General features: G+C 38.3%; 1 protein-coding gene across 3 annotated transcripts in view; it reads left to right on the forward strand.

Annotated features, from left to right (window-relative positions):
* HS2ST1 (heparan sulfate 2-O-sulfotransferase 1) overlaps nt 1-12955 on the forward strand; it is a 174153-nt gene that overhangs the window by 142517 nt on the left and 18681 nt on the right. For all 3 annotated transcript variants that reach the window (XM_030325202.2, XM_030325201.1, XM_030325203.1), the window contains one exon: nt 4566-4651. In XM_030325202.2, the coding sequence (XP_030181062.1) occupies nt 4566-4651 (86 nt within the window). The remainder of the gene's footprint in view (nt 1-4565; nt 4652-12955) is intronic.

Raw genomic sequence — 12955 nt, forward strand, 5'->3', positions numbered from 1 at the left:
GCCAAGTATAGTCGGTGAGCGTGCACCCAGTGAGTGCTGTAGAAGCTTGTTCACCTGATCTCGATTTCCACTCACTCCTCTGTATTCCAGAGCTTTATCTCAAGGTCTGGAGCAGAATGCCCCACTGCAGAGGAAAGCCAGAAGAGAAACTGACAAGGCGAATGGTGCAGGAGAGGTGAGAAGGCAGCCAGTGGTAGAGCGGGAGCTGCAGTGAGGCTTCCTGACAGAGGGAGAGAAGGGGGATGGAAAGTGGAGAGGCAGGGAAACTCGGGACAAGCAGCGAAATTCATACTTTGAAAAGGAAACTTTTCAAAAAAGACTGTTCCTCAAAGGGGGTTAAAGGATGGTTATAGAACTTCAGTGGTATGTAAATGATACTTCTAAATGCTCCAACTACCCTGCAGATTAGTCTGAACCACCACTTGAACCTTATTGACATCATTTGTTTGCTTAGCGCTTTTTTTCTTCCCTGTAATGAGAAGGTAAATCTCAGCTCAGCATCTTTTGATTTATTGCTGATTGTAAATCAGCCACAGCTTTATTAGTGAGACTTTAACACATCGCCCTGGTAAAATGTTTGTGAGATGAAAGGAAAAAAAAACACGTGCACATACGTAGCCTTCAGTGTTGTCATAGTTGGAGATTAGCGGAAGATTCTGTGTGTTTCGAGAGACTTTAACAGTAATAGTGTAGAGTATTTAAAAGCAATAACTCACGTGAATTTACCTCAGAATGATTTTAGGAAATAAAATTCAAAAGCCCTGCATAGACATTTAAACCAGGTCTCTTACTTTTGGCTGACGGTGTTCAGCACCCCTTGAGGTTACCCAAGACAGTAAAAAGGCAAGAGTAAGTCAACGGTCATTGTTGAAAAATGGTTGTCCAATACGAGAGTAGTGAACAGGGTGAATTGGAAGCTGAGAGTATAATGAATGCGATGAGGAAAATAAACAGTTTTGAGAGCTTTGTCAACAGCTTTGAGGTCTTGTAGGTTGAGGAGTTTTGAATGACTGGATCTGAGGGGTTTCCCTGGCAGTGGATAAAACCTGAAATTCTCAGTGCCCAAGTTTGTTGATTAGAAATATGATACAAATGCTATTCTTCTTTTCACATCCTTCTGGGTTTTTTTCTTCCTTGTTTAAATTGAACAATAATGTATTAAGGAAGTTAGCATGTGGCCTAGAAGGATGATTGGACCAAAATCTACAGTATATGGTTCCTGAGCTCCAGGGTTTTTTATCTATAAAATAAGGGGTACAGGATCTCCCAAGTCCCTTTCACATCTAAAATGCTGATTCTGTAAACAAGAGGGTTTGAGGTTAGTGACAACAGTGGAAGATGCCTGCCTTGTTCTGTTCTCCGCCATCACTAAACTTCCCTGAGTCCAACTGGAAGGCACAACCCTTTTTCTCATTTCTGTTAGGTTTTTAAAAAATTTCTTTTAATGTTTGTTTATTTTTGAGAGAGAGACAGAGTATGAGCAGAGTGGGAGAGAGGGAGACACAGAATCCGAAGCAGGCTTCAGGCTCCGAGCTGTCAGCACTGAGCCCGATGCGGGGCTCCAGTCCACAAACTGTGAGATCATGACCTGAGCTGAAGTCTGACGCTTAAGGACTGAGCCACCAGGCGCCCCTGTATTCACTTTTAAATAGTGTTTCTTGGAATCCTTTGGTTCTAGTATGCCCCAGGCATCACTGCGTGGGTAGGAGGAGACTGAGTAGGCAGGGTTTATTCTGCCCCTGTCCTCACTTCTGTTTTATGTACTGTGGGAGCTTACAAGGCAGTCTTTAAAAGTTCACTCTATTTCAGTACACTTTTTTTCCCTTATTATAAAAGCAGTGAATATGAGATATATCTTTGCTGAAGAGCTTTTATACACTTCAGGGCCTCCTCTGCAAAGCACTACAAAAACAAGCTTCGTGTAAATAAAACCAAGCGAAATCTCCTGGGCCTACCCATGCTGGAGGCTTGCTCCTCCATGTGGTCCATTGACGTGCCATCATGTGGAGACTTGTTAGAAGTGCAGAATCTTGGGCCCCACTCCAGACCTGCTGAATCAAAATCTGCATTTTAACAGGAGTCCCAGATGATCCATTTGCACATTGAGTTTGAGAAGCCCTGCAGCAGTCCAGATATTATCCAGCTTCCTGGGCTCTTCACCTCACGTTGAAGGACACGTGCTGGATAAAGTATGTTCTTAGGAGGGTTCAGTTTAATACTGACCATCCTTAGGAAAGGTGGAAGAATGAGGGATGCTTGAAGTTTATATTTATACCTAACTCTTATTTCCACCTGAGTCTTTTACCACAGTGTACTCAGAGTTTGTACCATTGATCCGCTCTAACATTTGGTTTATGTAACACTGTTTTCTCAGATTCCAGTCTAGCATCTCCTTTCATTTCTCTCCCACACCATCACATCTCCATTAAATCTAGGCTTCTGGGAAATAAAGCTGAGTTGCTAACTATGCCTTAAGTACCCTTAAACCACCATTTCCCATTCCTTTTCTCTTTTCCTTCTTTTGTTTCCCCCTCATTTTCGGCTGAAGTAATGGAACTGATTTTCACAGAAGCAAAAGCTTATATGAAATAATTTACTAGTAAATGGCAGTTATAAGGACTTTTCATATTCAACATGTAAAATTTTTTAAGGATTCAGTTTTTGGGTTATCTAATTTTTCATTTTCTGTTTGTTTTTCATTTGCAATTTGATATTTTTATTTTATTTGGTGCCTTCCTTAAACAGATAGGAAACATGAGAAGCTCAAATCACATTTGGCTCTTTTTTTTTTTTTTTTTTTTTTTTGGTGGGGAACAGTCATAAATATCTGCTAAAATATAATTTTGTATTTTTTTTTTTTTTGAGAGAAAACAAGTTGGGGAGAGCAGGGGGAGGGAGAGAGAGAATACGAGAACATAAGAATCTCAAGCAGGCTCCACACTCAGCTTAGAGCCTGACATGGGTCTCGATCCCACTGGGATCATGAACTGAGCCGATGTCAAGAGTTGGATGCTCAACCAACTATGGGGCACTCAGGTGTATTTTCTAAGGCAACATAATTTTATCATCTACATGATGGTAGTAGTTTTCAGATTTAATTTAAGGGTGTTGTATGTGTATAAGATAATAAGATAAGGTTTGTATCACTTCCCTTCCAAGAGCTCTGTTACTTCTTTTCTTTTTTAATTTTTTTTAAATGTTTGTTTATTTTTAAGACAGAGCATGAGCGGGGGAGGGGCAGAGAGAGAGGGAGACACAGAATCCAAAGCAGGCTCTAGGCTGTCAGCACAGAGTCCAATGTGGGGGCTCGAACTTGTCAACTGCCTGCCAGATCATGACCTGAGCCGCAGTCAGATGCTCACCTGACTGAGCCACCCAGGCACCCCAGAACTCTATTTCTGTTAGCATAATGCTTCCCCTAAAAAATAAATTTCCTCAGAACCTTCTGTTTTTCCCTAGTTCACATTCTCTGACATATGGCTGCTTCTGCACTGTTTTGTGCTCTGCCCTACCAACAGGCCTTTTCTAGAAGGCAGCCATCATCATTCAGTGCTATTAATTTTTTGACTAATCTGGTAGAAGTGGTCCAGAATATTTCCATATGACTAACTATTCTAAAATGTAAATGAAAGATTGATAAATTGTCAGAAGTATGCAGTTGATAGGCCTGTGCTTTAGAGCCTGTGGTCACAGCTTGCAGATGCTTTCAGTGCAGTTTAGGGTGCTGGGCCCCCTACTCATTAGCCCTTCTCTACCCCCTAACCCGCCCCTACACTATATCTAGTCCCTAGAAGATTCTTAGCCACTTGCTGTTTATCATTCAGAAAATTGCTTATCAAAAACAGATGCCATTTTTCTTTGAGAAATTGTGTATCACTGCTCTTTTATAGCTGGTGATACTTAGGCTTATCAAGTTCTGTATTAACCCAGTTCTTTAAATTTTTAAAATATATTTGCAGTAAAAGAATTTTTTTATTAACTAATCTTTTGCATACTTTTAATTCCAGCAAATTAAAATAGTGATAGTGACATATTTAGATTTTAAAAATTTTTTTCTATATCACATCTCTAATTTTATTAACCCTTTCTATCAACAATCTTATGATATCTTTAGTTCTTTAAAGTTCTCTGATTAATCGTCATCTTTAATCATTTTGGTTTAAGGATTACTTTTTGTTTCATTCGTTGAGCCATTAATACGATTTTTTGTGAATAATGAGTTTCTGGGAGTCAAAAACAGACTTGAGCGCGTGTGTTGGTACCCACCCTCCCCTCACCCCTTGTGAATTACTCACTGTGCAGCATTGTAAATGATTGCATTGTGTGGGTTTTTCAGGCTTCTGTCTCACTCTTTTCTGAGTGTGGTGATAATAGCTCTCTCCATGATGAATTGGTAATTACAGATCACACTGTGCTCTCCTTAGTTGAAACCTGTGTTTCAAGCTCTGTAATTGTCAAACTGGTGTGATTTGTTTTAAAAGCCTAAATGGAAACTATTTTACTATCATCAAATTTCATTTTTCTTTAAGTTGAACTTAAGTAATGAGTGTGTTCTCCTATTTTAGGTACGCTTTGTAAAGAATATAACTTCCTGGAAAGAGATGAAACCAGGGTTTTATCATGGACATGTTTCTTATTTGGATTTTGCAAAGTAAGTTATACCTGAAATGACACACTGAAGAATGCTTTGTACCTTAGCAACCTAAAAAGACACAAATGTATTAAATTGTTACTATTTTGATTTTTAAAAATGTACTACTGGCTTGCCTTTGCCACTTTTAGATAATGTAATTTAAATATACCTTCTAGTGTTTTACTGCCCTCTAGTGTTCCTAAATTGAAAATTGTCATATTAATTTTGGAAATTCAAATTAGACTAAATGCAAGTAATACTCTTTAAAGTTATTTATCATTATTCTGTTTATGTGTCGTTTACAACCAAATGACACTATTTTAGGAGAGCCCCACGTTTTAACCTAGAGGCCAGTCAGATTCTGACTTAACACATCATTGACCGAGAACTGAGAAAGCAGAGAACCCCATCACACACTTTTTGGTTACCCAATGCCTCTGCATTTCAGCCAAGACATAGAAAAGTATACACTTTCTTTTAGGCCACGTTGTGTTTGTTTTAAAATTGTGGTGTATTCAAAAGACACTCTTAAAAAGATGGTGATTTTCCTTTATGGTGATTTGTCTGAAACGAGATAAATAATTCTCATTTTCCATATTTTTGGGGTGGAATGGGTTCAGGGTATTCCTATCATAATTCTCTCAAGAAAAGTTCATAAAACTCCAGGCATTTGCATGGTATGCAAGTCCTGTGTGGCTCCCCCTGGAGTCTGTGCCATATTAAGATACTGTTCCACAAACTGGGCACAAGGTGTATTCTAAACATGGGCTACTCTAAATCCATTTGAATGTTTGTTTCACAGCACATAGTGTAGCATTATATAGTAAAACCTCAAATCCAAATCTTTTCCTCAATAACCTGTACTAACTTCAAAGACACATCTAAAATGTATTTTTAAAATGATTTAAGCTCAGACATGGTCCCCTCAGTTATTTCATTAGCAGTCATGACTTCAAAGTAATATACTGTCATGTGTTTGTCAACTCCAGAGAACATTCTGTGTAAAATTTGAAAATTAAATTGATATCCCAGTCATTTTAACTTCTTGAATTTGAAAAGAAAAAGAGTTGAGTGAATTATTACTGATTCAGATACTAAACCTTAACTTTTTGAAAAGCATGTAATTAAAAGGGAATCTCCAGAATATTATGTACATGAAATAATATATTCTTATTTCTAGCTCCACAGTACTCAAGATGTTTCAGTAAAATGGTAGCTTTAAAGTTAGATGTACATTTTTCTGTAAATAATTCATAATGCAATATTGAAAACATTTTATGGGCAGCTTTAAAATAAACTAATTATTTTTTCCTTGCAGAGGCACTGAACCAATTTCATAAACTCGATTCATATGCATATTTTCCCTGAGGGCTGCATTATCCTTCAATTGAATGTTTGTTACTCTTTCACCTAAATGATTTATTTTTTTCCAAATACAGCTTGGTTTATAATACTTGAGGTTTCCATTATTAAAATAATATATTGAGTGCTTTTGCTTTGGGCAAAAGTCTTGTACTTGAAGCTCTGGTATATGCTAGGGTTCTTGCAGATGAAAAAGTTACAAAATTTCTTGAAAAGATTAATCTCATTTATTAAATACTAACGAATATTTAAGATTTTGAGTATTTTCATAATGGGTCTCATGCTATTAGAGGTTAAAAATATTGTAAAATATTTCAACGGACTTTTACAAGATTTTAAATAAACACCTAAAAGAAATCACCTAGAGGAAATGTATTTTGATGTATATCATCAAGAACTATGGTAGATGTAACTAGTATCTTTTAAAGTAAATTTTAGTGTAACAGGCATACTCACCATGAATGACTAAGAGGAAAGAAACATAACCTTACTAATTTTTAAAATACTTTATTCTTCAAAATGTATTCTGGACTGCCATAGTACTTTGTGGAGTCCACTAAAATACTTGCCTTTAGGAGAAAACAGTTGAATTTGGTGAAAGAAATATTTAATCACATAGCTTTTCATTTGTTTTAAAAGAGTCCCTGAAAAGCATATAAACTCAGTATGTCCCCAGAAACCCAGGAAGCAAGATAAAGAAATCAAAAATGAAAAGTGGTTTCTGGTTTAGACCAATCACTAAGAAACACACATTTTATATGTAAGCCTATATGTGCTCAAGCCATGTTTTGGTTATATTTATCTGGTTTTATTCAGGACTTTAGCATAATAACAGAAATATCTTTGTTCCAAGTTTGTATTCCTGTCCTGTCTTGCTCCTTTCTGTCTTAGTCTTATTCTTGATTTTTTTTACTCTCGATTTTTTTTAGCATATTTCCTCATTCTTTTTAGTGTACAATTACGTTTTTTTTCTATTCAGTTAGTGAACACCATAATTTTAAAATAATGCAGATATGATCATTAATGTCATGAATGTAGAAATTTTCCACTTAAAAAATTGTATAGGTTGGACATTTTCAAAATGTCCTAGAGTACAGGCCACATGAAGTTGAATAAGTTGTAGTTCTTGTCTTCAGTGAGTTCACGGAAGCCCCATTTTTCCCCCGGAATTATGTTTTATTATAAACAGTGAAAATATTACAGATCATCCTCCCTTTTAAATTCATACTCCTAACCAGCACCATCTATTACCTCCACTTTGATTTTTTTCAGATTTTACAAAATAAAAACATTAGAACATCTCTTTGGTTTATTTCAGTGACATTTGCCTTTATAGTGAATAATATTCAGCTAAAAGAAAACTGTTCATGCTGGTTTCGATCAGTCTGCTGAGATTGTCTATGACCTAGCTACCTATGGCTAATATGTCGGTATCTGTCTTAGCTATTTGGAAATGATTTTTGGTACAGCAGTTTTATTCAGGTACATGTCAGGTGTGTACCTTTGTGGTTGTCCCCAGGAAAGAGTATGGGTTTTTATCACTGTCATTTGGTTTGTCCACATCACCCCTGTTGTCTTTTTCAGAACAATTAAGGTCAATCAGTAAAGCACAGATACGTCAGGACAAGAGACACATAACTGAGTGCTTCACTAGGTCTAAGGTATCCTAGAGAGTAATAAAGTGACAATATTTTAGGCCTAATATAGTTTGTCAGTCTATAGATTTAGGTGAGATTGTCCATTTTACCTTGTAATTCTCTCCTGAGCCGGTTGAAGTCAGCACCATTTTCTATAGCTTTCAACAAATACGTCACAACACTAGAGAAACATTCCTTATTTTAATCATTACAGGCAATATGCGAGAGTTGCCTTTTTATTGACCTCGTACCACCAGCCCTTTTTACAACACTGATCCCGTAGACTGCTAGGGAGCTGTCTCTGAAGCCAGCCAGACCTGCAGTTAAATCCCTTCGGTTCCTTACCGGCACGTTACTTCAGGTCTGCATTTTCCCCGTTTATAAAGTGAAGATAATTAAAGTAGCTACTTCGTGGTGGTTGTGAGGATTAAATATGATAATGTATATGAAGCAGTAGGTTCTGTGTCTCACGCAAAGCAGTGTTAACGTTCTTTTAAAATTCTGTCTCCTTTCATTTACCACATTGTCCTACCGGTGTTTTCTTCTTCTCCCTACCTGAATCTGTGCTGGCCCTTCCTGTTCCCAGCTAAGGTATTGCTCAAGACTCTTGTGTTTGCCTCCATTATTCCCTTTTGGGAAGTTTACCTTTGTTTATTTATCAAGACATCGAAGCCAGAACCTAGAGTCCTCTTGGACAACCCTTTTCTTCACCACATACTTTTTAATTAGTCACCAGGTCTTTTGAGTTTGGCTTCTTTCACTTAGCATAGACTTTTGACATGCATCCAATTTATGCATATTGGTAGTTAATTCTTGGGTAAGTAGTATTCCATTGTGTGCATATGCCACAGTCTTTATCCATTCACCAGTTTCTGCATACTTGGGTTTCCAGCTTTTGTTGATTATGAATAAAGCTGCAGAAACATTTGCACGTAGGTTTTCTTGTGTTTTTGTTTTTTAATCTTTATTTATTTTTGAGGGAGAGAGAGAGAGAGACAGAGTGTGCACAGGGCGGGGACAGAGAGAGAGGGAGACACAGAATCCGAAGCAGGCTCTAGGCTCTGAGCTGTCAGCGCAGAGCCCGACATGGAGCTCGAACCCACAATCCGTGAGATCATGACCTGAGCTGAAGTCGGACGCTTAACCGACTGAGCCACCCAGGCTCCCCTGCACTCAGGTTTTATGTGAACGTATGTCTTCGTTTCTCTTGGGTAAAAGCTACAAGTGGGACTGCTAGATTTTATGGTAACTCTAGGACACTGCAGAACTTTTTTCATGTGGCTGTGTTACTCTGCAATCTCACCAACAATGTATGGGAGGCCCAGGTGCTGTGTATTCTTGCCACCATTTGGTATTGTTAGACCTTTTTTTAATTTTTTTTTTTAAATTTGGGCTATTTTAATAGACGCATAGTAGATGAATGCCCTTTTTTAGAGATAAATAATTACTATAAAAATCACAACATCACCAGCGGAACCAACAAATACCAACAGGTCATATACTATTTTCAAAACAAGACACTGGGAACCTGCCACACTGGGGAGGATTTGAAATTTCTGTGAACCCTTTAGGGCTAAGAGAGTCTGGAATAAATATATATTAGATGGGAGTGTCCCATCTAAGCAGTGAGACTGCTGCTTTCCTAGAGATGTCACACCTAGTATAAAGCAGAAATCATAAAGCATTGTGCTTCCTGAAGGCTAGTCAGCCCTCTTTGAGATCTGTCCAGCTTGTTGAAAAGGTTCCTTTCAGATGTTCTGGGTATGTACTTGCTCTATTGACAATTCTTGATGCCTACTCATCTATCCGAAATATGTAGGGTGTGTTTGTAAAGAAACGAGCCGAGTTTGTGTCCATGCTTTGTCACTCCACATATGCTGATGTGGCAAGAGCAAGGTTCCTAAAATGTCTTGTTACCAACCTGCTGCTCACGTTAGACTTTTGCCTTTTGATCTTTATAGAACATTACAGATGCCTACCAAATGATGCTGTTCTTTTCCTAGGAAGATCATGTTCTAACAGGTCAATAATAATAGTTTATATTTTTTTGGAATGAAGATGGGTTGTCTCTACTTCCACCTGAGCCCTCCTGAGGAACAGTTCAGATGCCTGGTCAGGTTAAAGGCAGAGTTTACAACCATAGAACACTTCCCCCTGTACAAAACTACCTGTTTGGCAAAAGAATTAAACCCACGAACCTAAAAGTATGCCTGTTTCCTAACCAGCTGAGCTAAACAGTCCAGATGCTGTCTTTACCATGCCTGTTTTCTGTTAGAATCTCTTGCTTTCTTGTCTATATAGCCATATCCTACCTTATAACCATACCCTACCTTATAAACAGTAGTCTTATCCATCTTCAGAATGAGTTCACATGTATTTCATTGAAATCATACTTCATAGAGGTAACTGCCATCCAAAGCCATGTTCCAGAAAGTCATCTTCCAGACAGCAAGGAGAATTTGGTAAAGTGCCATATCCCCTTTTCACTGCCACTTGGTAAGAATTGCTGTCTGTCCCACATGTCGGGGACTAGGGGGAAGGAAAAAAGAGGAAGCAGTGGTGGAAGATGATATGGGAAGGAGGTAATTCCCAAGAGAATGACTCAGAGTCGTCAGTGGCTAATAATGGAGAAGATGGTAAGGGGGTTCCCAGGAAATCCCACAGTCTGAAGATTGGAGCCCTTACCCCACGATCTTGTACTTTCCCTTCCTTGTTGCTTCCTGTTACAAGACTTTCCACCTATTTCATGTAGCACCTGTGTATTCCTGATGCCTCCCCACCTCTTCTCACTGCTGAGTGCACTGTCCCACAGAAAGTCTTCCTAAGTGGTTACTTCCCAATAGTCTGTTCAATGTAATTCTGTGATATTTGACACTCGTGTGTCTGGCGCTGTGCTGAATACTAGGAACAAAGCCATGAACAAGAGGGAAACAGTCCTGCCCTCATGGAGCTTCTACTGTAATGCCCAGTGTGACAGTGCCATATATTTGTAATGATATTGTTTCCTCTTTTAAAACACTGTGAAAAAAATTTTTACTGCATTATTGGTTTTATAGTTTTATGAGTTGTTCACTTAAAAAAATGCATCCCAATTCTGATCAACAATTCACAACTGTAATATTGTAATTAATGTTTTACAAAAGGATTCTCTGTAGTTTTCAGTATTTCCATGTGAACACAAATTTTAGTGCCCTTAAGTGTTAATGGTGAGAAAAGAACTGAAATTCAAGACAGTTGACCACTTTTTACACACAAAACGGTTCTTGTAGAATACAGCTTATTTGTAGGTTAGAAACTTCCTGTTTAGTTAATTTTCAGTAATTTAGAGACTGAAAGAATCCAGTTATCCAGGCACCTTGCTTTTTCTCTTATCTGTAGTCTCTTTCACTACTCATTTGCTTAAGAATTAAGTATAAAACATTTATAGAATGCCCGCTGTGTGTAAGACATTGATTGCAGTAGGCAGAAATAAGGGGGAGACATGGTTGGTTAGTTTAGCTATTTGCTTTTTAGTGCCTTCGGAAAAAGATTTTAGTAAGAAGGGAAATTTAAATTCTAAGCTATTCACTAAAATGAAGGTTTCTGTGGACAGATGAGTGGACATACCAGGAGTGGTTTAAAAGAATAAGCAACTTTCACTTGTCTCTTACCAGAGTCCTACAACCCAGGCTTAGTTTTATCATTTCTCATCGTGATTCTTATTTTCAGAGAGATTGTTAGTATTTTTCTAATCTTTCAAATTAGTACTAATTAATCAGTGGGCAAGTATTTATGTATACTAGGCCTTGTGAAATCTATAAAAAGAAATGTAGAGTACTGTGCCTATTCTCAAATGGTTGATCATGGTGCTAAGGAGAAAATTGTCAACTTACAAGACAAGTATGAGTAAGATAAGCAGTGGATAGACTTGCCTGAGAGCAGTAGCTCCTGGGTGCAGGTGTCCGTGAAAGCAGATAGTACCGTGTGCCACAGGCTGTCTAGACTTTACAAGATTGCATTATTGGCCCTCTGTGTTTTGCTCCAAAACAGCAGCCAATGGTTGTTTTTTCCCCTCCTGCTTTATTGAGATATATTGATATACGTTGTGTGAGTTCAAAGTGTACAATGTGATGATTTGATGCACGTATATATTGTCAAATGTTTACCACAATAAGGTTAGTTAACACATCCTTCCCCTCAAATAATTTTCATCTTGTTGCTGCTGTTATGGTGAGAACTTTTCAAAAATCTATTCTCATAGCAACTTTCAAGTTTACCATACAGTGTTGGTAACCACAGTCACCATGCTGTACATTACATCCCATAATGATACTTTCCTGCTGACTCAGTCAGGCTGCCGTTCTGATGCTCATAAAGATCTACGGGGCCCACATGATCTGCATTTCCTCCACCCCACCCCCTTCTCTCTCCATTTCTGATTCTGCTGCAGCCAGGCCCATCTTGCTATTCCTTGAGAACACCTGGCACCTAGCTGCTTAAAGGGCTTCATACTCCTGGAGTTCCATCTTCCTGGAACACTTTCATCTACATGGCTCCCTCCTATCATCACCTAATACTAGTGAGGCCTTCCTGGAAAACCCTATTTTTGAATTGTACTCTTCCCACCTCTCCTGGCAGTCCCTGTTCCTTTCCCTTCATTCTTTTCCTTAGTACTTTTTACTATGTTTATGTTGTCTCTCCCAAGTAGAGCGTTGGCTCCACAAAGCCAAGGAATTTGTTTTTCCCATGGCTGTACTCTTCATATTATAATAGTGCTGGCATATGCAAAAAAGTATTTCTTTAAATTAATTAATGTGACAGAAAAAAATGGAAAAATGAGACTGGCATTCTGGTTAAGGAAGACCGAATGAGCGAAGGCACGCAAGGAGGAAGAGGAGTAACTGTAATAGGTTGGGGGAGGTAGAAGAGGTGGGCCTAACCATAACAGATAGCTGGCTTCTTCTTTGAGGACAGTTAAAAATACAGTTAGGTCAATAAGGTGGTGCCTGAGACATAGGCCAGAAGACATTAGCAGCCAGGCAAAGGAGTTTGGATTCGATGTCAACATAAACAGTAGAGTTATTTCATGTTTCTAAGAAGAGTGATCTAATAAATGGTGTTTTAGGAATATCAGTTGGGAATTGCTCTAAAAGGTAGGTTGGAAGGGAGAAACACTGATGCAAGAAAACCAGCAAGGTTATTGCAGTAATCCAAACCAGAGACCTTGGGAGAGGACGGTGGTGGAAAGGAAGGGAATGATGAGGACAGGTCAGATCTGTGGGGAAGCCAACAGCAGAAAAAAATCAAAGGACTTGGTAACTGTACTAAGTGAAGAATAAAGGAA

Source organism: Lynx canadensis, chromosome C1 (assembly GCF_007474595.2).
Source record: "Lynx canadensis isolate LIC74 chromosome C1, mLynCan4.pri.v2, whole genome shotgun sequence".
Classification (NCBI taxonomy): domain Eukaryota; kingdom Metazoa; phylum Chordata; class Mammalia; order Carnivora; family Felidae; genus Lynx; species Lynx canadensis.